Genomic DNA, 10,576 nt, shown 5'->3' with positions numbered 1-10,576 from the left:
AATATTAATGACAGAATTGAGATTGTGTAGCAAGTTAGGATTATCAGTATCTGATAATATTGATTTATTATGAAAATGAATTATTATTATTTTTAATTCATGGTATTGCCTTAAAGGTGCCTGCAATTTATTATATGTACATTATTATTATTATTATTATTATTATTATTATTATTATTATTATTATTGTTGTTGTTGTTGTTATTAATTTTTTCTTTTTATTATTATTAAATAAATATAAATTGAGACAAAAACTTTGGAAGACATAAGTTGACGTGGCAAGACTTCTTTTGATAATCTCCCCCACTATTATATGGTGGGCTGTTCATAATCTTCTTTTTGGCATTATTTCCACACGCCTCTTTCCATAATATTCCAAGTTGTGACGTTAAATGTAGACCCACCCACCCCTCGGATCTCCTTTTTCTTTTTTTTTTTCTTCTTCTTTTCTTTTATATAAATTTAATATGTTGCTTTTATTTTTATATATATTTAATTATATATAAGTTAAAATAATCTTCAATGCTTATCAAGTATCTTATATTTTACATGTTAAACTATTAAAACGAATATATTATATCGTCAAACTATAAATATCGACAAAAAGACACTCTTCATTCAAGCCTAACAGTTAAGATGACAAAAAATAGATGAAGTGGCATAATTTTTATTGTTGAATATTAATTAAGGGTGCGATTTAATAATCATGATAATTAAAGTGTTAATATGTAAATTTTAATAGTTTGAGATGTAAAATATATAACACCGAATAATTTAAGAGTGAAGACATATTTTACCTAAATACATTGTAGTCTTACAACTAGTGTTTCTATCATAATCCAACCATGAAATTATTAAGAGTATTGCTACATTCACAAACGAATTATATAAAAATAATCCTACAAACTGATGCTGATGTGACTTCATCTAATCTATTAGATTTATTTTATAATAAAAGTAACTTTATAATCTGACAAATCACATCAAACCATATCAATTTGTGAGATTATTTTGACTAAAATATTTTCCAATTATTAAAGATATCGGTTGACCTTCAAACTCCCTTTTTTTCGTTCTTTTTTCCTTTAAATTTTCCTCTTATTTTGAGACCTCTACTTAGGACTATATTCCGCAATCTCAAAATTACCATTTGTACTTATAATTTTTACTGACATAATAATATATGTAGATGAGTTAGTTATTAATATGTTTGAAAATTATATAATTTGAATTAAAAAAATTGATAAAATGAGTATTGTATGTAAAATTACATATAGCACTACTCTCTTTTATATTTTTTAATAAATAATTTTGTAATGAAATGAGAATTTTTAACTTATCTTAAAAAAAACACTAGAATGATAATTTTTATAGTTTGATAGGCATACCAGGAAAGAATGATAGGCTTTTTGTCAAAATATAATCCTCAAAATATCAAAAGTTATCACTTACTCTCATTGTTTGAACCATAAATTACATAAGTGAGGTGATGAAATTTGTGACGCTCCCAACTCCCACGTATGAAAATGTGAGAATCGTGACGTCAAGATGATGACAACATAAGCTACACATCCCAACAATAAGTGTTTAAGTATGTGCAACATGCAAGAAGTGCACAACAAAAGTCGCAGCGGTTAATTAAAAGTTAGCCAACTAAATACCAGAACGGACAAGGTCACTAACGTCTGGCAACTACAAGAAAACAAAGGCCACTCCTAGTTTGAGTCGTCGAAGGTAAGGTTGCAAGTGAAGGTAGAGGAAGAGGAAAGCTATTAAGACGACTTTTAGCTACAAGCCCTTATATCGTAATTAAGCCAACCAATTTAAATACAGATATCTAAAATAAATTGCATTTAAAAAGTTATATAGTTATCTAATATAAATATAATACAAACTAAATACATAGCCAAAAAGTGAGAGACAAATCACAATACACGAGCAAGTGGTCCCAAATCACTTCTTTGGCAGAGCCGAGTCCTCAGGCTCTTCGTCCTATCAGCATCAAAATCTGCGATACCATAAAACGGTACCGCAGGGTGTTGAATACCTTGAGATTATGAATCTTAGCAAGTAATCAATCAAGCAACCCAAGAGATAAAAATGCTTTAATGCAGCTAGCAAATATGAGTACATGATGAAACATAAATGTGACCCAAAATCTCATTTTTTTCGAAAATGATTATTTTCCAACGCATACCAAAAACCTCATTTGACCAAAAACACGCCATGAATAATATCTGTCATTTTTCTAGAAAATGTGCTCGAAACCATTAAATCATAAACCAACAACATAATCATTTATCGGACACTGCAGGCAGGAATCACAGGTGGGACTCTACCACCATCCCTACCACCTGCACCGTAGGCAGGAATCACAGGTGAGACTATACCACCATCCCTACAGTTCATTTTCACACAAGATGTACTTATCAGAGCACTGTAGGCGGGAATCACAGACGGGACTCACAGGCGGGACTCTACCACCATCACTACCGCATGCACCGTAGGCGGGAATCGCAGGCGGAACTATACCACCATCCCTACAGTCTCTTTTCATTTCTCTCAAACCAATCAATGCAATTATTTTAAACATACTCAAAATCATTTCTCACATGAAAATCCAGTATTTCAAGTATACACATGAATATGTATGCAATTATGCGAAAACCCAGTTTTCATTTAAAGGCATGAACATGCGTGTAAATGCATTGTATATGACACAACACAAATATTCATCAGCCAACAAAACCTAACATAATCAAATCACACAACAACTCTATCCTCCAATCCAACCGATCCCCTTACTCCTCGAACTCAGTTCGGCACAACTAACCAGTTCACAATAAATATGGGTTAGTGTAAAAATACATTTAAATTTCAAAAGTTCTATAGAAAAAAATATTTACAGTGCTATAATATAATTTTCGAATAATCATGGAGGTGCTAGAAGTGGCGACAAATCAATATAACAATGAGAAAATGCACAAGGTCGTGGGTCTCAAAATGCTAGATTTTGAACGGAGACAAACGAAGACTTGAGATTACTAGGGAAGAGCTTAGGGATGTTGGTGAAGCTAATGGTTGTTGTGGTTGGCCGTGGGTAGCGGCGTGGACGGCGGTTAGAGGCCAAAACACTCAAATCGAAAATGGGGGTGGATGAGCTTTACTGGTGGCGGATCGGGGTTGAGAATTGGTGAGTTAGGTAACTGGGTGGTCGCTGATGAAGTGGTGAAGAGGAGGTGGCTAATGGCGGCGCAATGACGACGTGCGAGTTCAAGGGGTGTCATGGCTTGAAGCTGTGCGTGGGGACTCATGGCGACACGAAATGAGCTAGAAACTGGGGGGTGAGATCGTCGGCAGGTGGGGAGAGGGTTGGGAGGGGCGGTTACGGCAATGGGTGGTGCACGGCGGCGCTGTAGAGGACAACGCATGGACGGGGGGAGAGAGAAAGGGAGGTGTCGGGTGAGAAGAGAGAGAAAGGAGAAAGAGAAATGAAGAGAAAAAAGAAGAGAAGAAGAAAAGAAAAAGAGGAAAAAGAAAAAGAAAAAGTGAGGAAAATAAATGAGATCCAGTCCTCACATCTTTAGGTCACAAAAATGATCTAACGAAAAGGATTTCAAAATCGCAAGTTAAATAAAATAATTTAAACATAGTGATTAAATGAAAATAAAATAATTACATCTAACAATAAACTAATTTAAAATAAAGAGCAATTTAAATAATGAACAATAATTAATAATAAGAAAACACATTGAATTAATAATTAAAAATCTTAAAATAATATCACGTAAATCATCTAAAATTTAAAACAAGAAAACTCATAATCTTAATAAATGTAATAATTACTTAGTAAAAATACACGTAAATACGAGGTATCACATAATTATAGTATTGGCTGAAGGAAACAAAAAAAGGAGGGCTTATCTTTGTAAGCTAATATCACTTGTGAGCATTTGACATAGATTTATTTATGGGAAAAATTTTAGACATAAATCTCACATTCCTGTACACTAATTAAAAACATATGATTTTACTTTTTTATCCTCGTATTTTATGGAATATGAAGATAAAATAAAATAAAACCTCATGTTTTTAAGTGGTGTACAGAGCATTATTTTAAATATCGTACCGTATCGGCTAAATATGCCGTATCGGCCACTGGTCCGGTACAAGTATTACATATATTTCGTACTGGCCGATATTTTGGCCTTTAATTTTTTCTTTTTTTTTTTCATTTTTTCAAACTACAATCTCATTTTTTGATCTCCAATTCAGACTAGACTATTTATAATTTATATATATCTATTTATATATAATTTATATATATAATTTATTCATATGTCGACTATTTTAAAACGGTACACAAAATAGTATCGGTATCGAAATATTTCGTTCCAGTGTCTTGACTGGTACGACGTCCGGTATGGTATTTAAAACTTTGTTACAGAATGTGAAATTTCTATGTAACACGACTCTATAATGCACACACGTATGGCATTAGAATAAATTATTAGGCAGTAATGTGAATTTTATCGCAGAATGTTATGTTAGATAGTAATGCTATTTATTATTATTTTATTTATTATTTCATGATCCGATGATTGTAAAATTATTTATTATGTTTTATTTGTCTACTAATAATTTGACGTCACATTGAAAAATGTTGAGAAAATGATGATTAAAAAGATGAATAATTTTTTTTTTTTATCAATACTGACACCTTAAAAAAAATGCTTTATTCAAATCTTTAAATTTTATTAATGATAGTCATTAAAAACAAAGTCTCATGCCCTTTTTGGATATGAGATGATTTCATTTTATCTCATCTTATTATTATAATTTTTTTAAATTTTTATACAAAATATAATAAATAATTTAATTTTTTTAAATCTAAAAATAATAATAATATTAAAAAATAATATTTTATTTAACTTATTAAAAACTATCTTATCTCATACCATCTAATCTTATTAACCAAAACTGTTTTTTTTTTTTTTTTGGGATGGTTGCTGGCAAAAAACATTTACCACCTTGGGCTTTCACAAAACTCAAGCCTTGGAAGGGAAGTGATGTTCGATGTTCCCGTGCCGTAACAGTTTTCCTTTTTTTTATTATTTTTTTCCTTTCAGAGTAGGACACTTATGGGCCTACGGCCTACAGCTTTTTCGCTAGGTTTTTTACCTAGTGGACCAGCTTCAAGGCCTGCAATTCAGGTGACTTGCTCCCTAGGCCCATCTTTGTTAGTTGGGTCGGGCGAACATACCTTGTACATGTCATGTCTCATTAGAGTTAGAACTATAAGCATTTGGATGGAGAAATTTTATTTGTAATTCTTATTTAAGGATGGTATGTGCAAGCTCTTCATTAAATGAAAAAAAAAATATTATTTTGATAAAGATATTATTTTAATTTTAAAAAAATTTAAAAATAAAATTAACTATACTTGTAATGTAATTTTCATTTAGAGACTGTATGTAGCATTGCTCGTTTGGATATTAAGGTCACTTTAATTCAAATCAAATAAATCATTTATAGAATTCACTACTTTTTAACTAGAGAATCCACATTCAACTCGTATTAACTTGATTTATTTAGCAAATAAATTATTTATAAATGCTAATTTTTACTCGAATATTAAAAAAAAATAAACACACACTTGTTAACGAAACTCATCATTTAACCTTTGACTTAACTATTTTGTAAGAATTTTAATCACCATAAATGACTATAAATGAGACGACAAGTCATTGGTGGAATGAACTTCTAATATTGTATCAGTTAAATAATTCACTAATAAAATAGAAAAGGTTAAATAATTCACTACTTTTTTTTTGTTGATTTATGATGAATCCGACCTGATCGGTTTGGATACATAGATAAAATACAAACCATCTTATCTAAATTGTACGGTTTGTTTTATTTGTGTATTCAAAAGCACAAATATAAAGTTTTTTAACTCATCTGTATATGAGTATTGCTACAGCCACCGCTGGTGGCTCCCATTAAGAGTTACAGCCGGCTCTAATATGTATTTTTTAATGTAATTTTTTCAATTATTTTTTATAGAAATTTCTTTTAATATTTTTAAATATTTAAAAAAAATAAAATAAATTTAGAATATTATTATAATCACTTCTTTAATCATAACGTAAAAAAAAATTATTAAAAAATATTTTCTTAATTATGAAGTAAATAATTTTTTATTTTATTTTGTGATTAAGGAAGTATTTTTTAATGATATTATGAATTTTTTTATTTTTTTTAAAATATTAAAAATTATTAAAAAAATTTATATAAAAAAAATTTAAAAAAAGCACAAAAAAAAAAAACACACAAAAAATTAAAAAAATCCATCTCTATATTATACATTGATTTCAGACAAACTTTTGACTCTTCCTACTGCTTCACGCCTCCCTTACCCTGCCCACTACGAATTTTTGGAATAGTCAAAGTAATCCCACAGTCAACTTTATGAAATCCCCAACCTTTTTAAAAATATATTAATTATAGTGGGATCTATCACTATTATTCATTTTATTTTATTTTATCATCTCATTTTAATTTATCTAAAATTTAAATTCATTTCATCTCAACTTTCTATTCAAATATATACTTTTTTATAAACCATCTTATGATCTGATTTTAATTCAAAATCTCACTATTATTTAAAATATCTTATTTTATATAAATTGTATAATCAAACGAGGCCAAAACCTATAGTTGTGTGCGCCCAAATGAGGCCCCAAGAAAATAACTAGAGCCCAATCACTAAAGAATCACTGGAATTATTTTTTTAATAAAAAATTATTTCAGCACCATTATTTTTTAATGAGTAAAAGTATTTAGAATTGTGTAATTATTGTGTAATTATTTAAAAATAAATAAATAAAATATAGAACCTATATTAAAAAAAATTAATTTTTTAATAATTAATCTCATTTTTTTTAAGATAATTACGTAATGTTTACTTACTTTGTAATTGCATGTAGAATTATTCAAACAACAACTCCAACCACAAAAAAACTCTTACTTGTGACCAGTCCAAAAGAGAGAAAATACAAACAAAAAAAAGTCCGACTTTGGCTGCAAGGCCTTTGACTTTTATGCCTAATTGCTCAAGCACAATCTGACATGAGGGGCATACATACATACATATATATATATATATATATATACATATATGCAGGGGCCAGGCCAGTTGGCCGGTACTTTCGATGATATTAATTCACTGGGGAAGCTTGTTGAGTTTACAATAAGCATAGTCTTTAAACTTCTTGGACTTGTACTTGGGAGGGTTCTCTTCACTAACAAGCTGGGGCAGAGGTCCAACGATAAACTCCCCCGGTGGCTCCAAGAATACCGGCCAAGACATCCTCGTCTTCCCTTTGTCCACGGTGCTCCGGTGCAACACGCTCTTATATATGCCATTGCTTAGTACCTATATATCAAGCATATAATATTATCAAATTTGAGTCATCATTCCAAACCAAACAAAGTTAATATTACTTTTTAGCATCTACCTTCGGGGTTGTCATCCTAATAGTTATTTGAAGAGAACTGTTACAGATACAAATTGATTAAATAAAAATAATCCTATAAACTGATATAATTTTATAAGATCCGTTAGATTTATTTTACAAAAAAAGTAAGTACTTTACAATCTGACGTATTATATCAAGCCATGTCATTTTATAGATTTATTTTTATGTAGACTTTTTGTAGTTAAAAGATTTCTCTAATTGAAAAATACTTAAAAATATGCTAGCTAGCTAGATAACAAGCTGTGCGATAAAGGTTAATCAAATCTAGAAAAGAGTCCTAGTATTTTACTAAGTTCTAAATGGGACAAAACTAATTAAATTTTTGTTTCTATGTATGTTTATGATATGATAATTTTTCCGAAATCTCTTTTAATTTCTTTATATGGTTTGGTACTTGTTAAATCAAATTATTGTTGCACATAACTTTTTTTGGATACCGATCAAGCGAGCTTGATTGATTACTACTAGATGCAAGAGCCACCACTATTTTTAATGGGAAAAAGGGATCATACGTTCTGTGTCTCACAGGACAGATGATCACGTGCAACCGACACACCGTACGGACAACTTGCATGGATTGAGCACGGGCACAAGCCGGAAAAAGAATACCATTCAGATTGTTATAAACAGTAATTTTTTTAGCTTGTGTCTGTTAAATCCATGCATTTATCCGTTCGTGCACAAATTAAGCATGCATCTCTCTCATCAATGCATGTTTTCAAAGCTTGCCCTTGGGACGGGCACATGGCGTTGCTTTGTAAGGCCCTCCAGTCTCCACGCGCGTTTCAAAATACAGAAGACTTTGCTAGCTAGATAAAGCAACAAGCACTTGAAAAAGAAAAGAGGGCCAAGCCGCCAGTGTAGAAAGAAATTAAAGCAACGATATGACTTCTCAACTTCTCAAGATTTTTAAGTTTTAACCGTGACATGATCACAATCCTTCGTACGGCGATCGAGGAATATTGGTGAAAACTAATTTATTTATTGATCTCATAAAAATTCTCTTTTTTGATTTTAATATTTCTATGCATGATTTTAGTTATAATTATAATGATGTGATGGTTGGGATAACTTTCTCTTTTGAATTTTTTAAGCAACATATAATCCTAGCTTATAAAACAATAACAAAAGAAAAAAAAAATAGAGATATTCTACGCTTACAAATAAATTTTATATAATTAAATCAGTTATTTGTAAGCAAATAATATATATACAAGTTCAAAATATACAAATTATACATAAGTCTTTTATAAAAAAAAAAAATGGACCATACCACATACCATTAAAGAAGTGTGAGAAACTCTCTTTTTTATAATATGATCCACTTTTTTTATAAAAGACTTATGTAAAATTTGTGCATTTGAGACTTGTCTTGAGATTACTCTTTGTAGACTAATCGAAATGATAAGAAGCCAAACCTCAATCTGATCACCGATGTGAATAATGAGAGCATTGGGAATATACTTGGCATCGATCCAACGTTCATCTTTGAGAACTTGAAGTCCAGGGACATCATTCGGCACGAGAATGGTGATGGACGAGAAATCGGTGTGAGCAACAACTCCAAGTGCTAGATCAGGGCGAGGACATGGTGGGTAGTAATTAATCTTCATCATATATTCTATCTCCTTCCCACCAGCACCTTCTTTCATTACATGACCGTCAAGCCCTAACCCTAAAGACAGACTCTTAAACAGCTTGTCCGCCACCTCACGCACATATTTTGCATACATTTCGTTCGCCTCTCTGCACCACATGCAGAAAACAAACACGCAAAACATTAAGAGTAATGTCCTCTTTCGATCTGTTACTGTGATGTGACTGAATACGACGAAGAAGAGTAATTTCTAACCTGTAAGAAGGCGGGTTCTTGGGCCAGAACTGGTAGTTGAGTTTTGAAGGAGGCCAAATCCTATGAAAAAGATGATCCCCCCAAGATTTCTTTCCCTCGAGGTCTTTCTGCAGAAGGGTTCCGTAGCCTTCTTTGATGCCTTCTCCGCTTGTGGGCTTAGCGTACACTTCCTTTTCTTCCTGCTGGAGCTCGAAGAAATGCCTTCCAGCTGCCTGCAAATTGCTTATGACATCAGTAGGAATGCCATGGTTCACGACCTGGAATATCCCCCACTCCTTGCTGGCTTTGGCAACCGAGCGGACAATGTTTTCTTCGTCTGGATCGCTGAGATCGATGGTTGGGATTTCCGGGACCGGCCCCCGGAATGTGGTGATAGCAGGCTGTTCTTTCTCAGGTCGAATGAATTCTGCAGGGATGGTATCTTGAGTGGTTTGAGATAGTAAGGAAGCAACGGCTTGCACTCTCTCGACCTCCATTTTTTGCACTTCAAATCCCGCTAATGGCTTCTAGATTTCTGAATGTTCCTACCTCGAAGAATCAAACGCATGGAGCTGGTTTTTATATATGAGGATTCGGGAGAGTGGAAAGGGATGGTTAAAGTGGTATTAATGATGTGCGAGCAAAATAGCCGTGTAGAGAGAGAGAGAGAGAGAGAGCGCAACGTGGAGTTATGGTGTTCACCTGTTAGACTTACCTTACACCTACCACTTCCAACGCAAATGAGAGCATTAGTATTGGATTTCAGTCATTTTTATCTTTATAATTTGATGAACATAAGTTCAAAACTTTCCTATCGTTGAATTAGCTATTATTCATCAAAATAATTATATTATTATTTTATTAATAATAATATTTTTAATTTATTTTTTTCATATTTTATAATTATATTAATTATATGTTAATTAATAATTTAATTTAATACTTAAATTATTATTTTTCAACTTAAATATATTGTAATTCAAAACTGAAAAATAATAATTTATGTAAATAAAATAATAGTTATAAAATGTGAATGTGAGTTTTTAAATTTAAAGATAAAGAAAAATATACTGTAATTAAAATCTTGATATTTAAATATATAGTGAATCTAATACTATAATTTTAAAATTAAAATTATCAAATTTTAAAGATTTGATTCATTTGATGAATCTAACACAAGTGCTGATGACGCAATCACTCTCTA

The 10,576-nt window shown here is 31.3% G+C and overlaps 1 protein-coding gene across 1 annotated transcript; it reads right to left on the bottom strand.

Moving 5' to 3' along the window:
• Positions 1–7,016: 7,016 nt before the first annotated feature.
• LOC121251432 (flavonol synthase/flavanone 3-hydroxylase-like) lies at positions 7,017–9,965 on the bottom strand. The gene is made up of 3 exons (XM_041150691.1): positions 9,394–9,965; positions 8,960–9,287; positions 7,017–7,438 (listed from the first exon to the last, which is right to left on the bottom strand). Exons 1-3 carry the CDS (start codon positions 9,867–9,869, stop codon positions 7,226–7,228), a joined length of 1,017 nt encoding a protein of 338 aa, XP_041006625.1. The 5' UTR covers positions 9,870–9,965; the 3' UTR covers positions 7,017–7,225.
• Positions 9,966–10,576: the final 611 nt, after the last annotated feature.

This window comes from Juglans microcarpa x Juglans regia, chromosome 2S, assembly GCF_004785595.1.
Source record: "Juglans microcarpa x Juglans regia isolate MS1-56 chromosome 2S, Jm3101_v1.0, whole genome shotgun sequence".
Lineage (NCBI taxonomy): Eukaryota > Viridiplantae > Streptophyta > Magnoliopsida > Fagales > Juglandaceae > Juglans > Juglans microcarpa x Juglans regia.
This window is presented reverse-complemented; position numbering and strand designations above follow the sequence as displayed.

Coding starts and splice junctions, on each gene's coding strand:
- LOC121251432 (XM_041150691.1), bottom strand. CDS start 9,869: ATGGAGGTCGAGAGAGTGCAAGCCGTTGCTTCCTTACTATCTCAAACC. Junction 9,288..9,393: donor AAGAACCCGCCTTCTTACAG/GTTAGAAATTAC, acceptor CATGTGGTGCAG/AGAGGCGAACGAAATGTATG. Junction 7,439..8,959: donor ACATCGGTGATCAGATTGAG/GTTTGGCTTCTT, acceptor CTTGATATATAG/GTACTAAGCAATGGCATATA.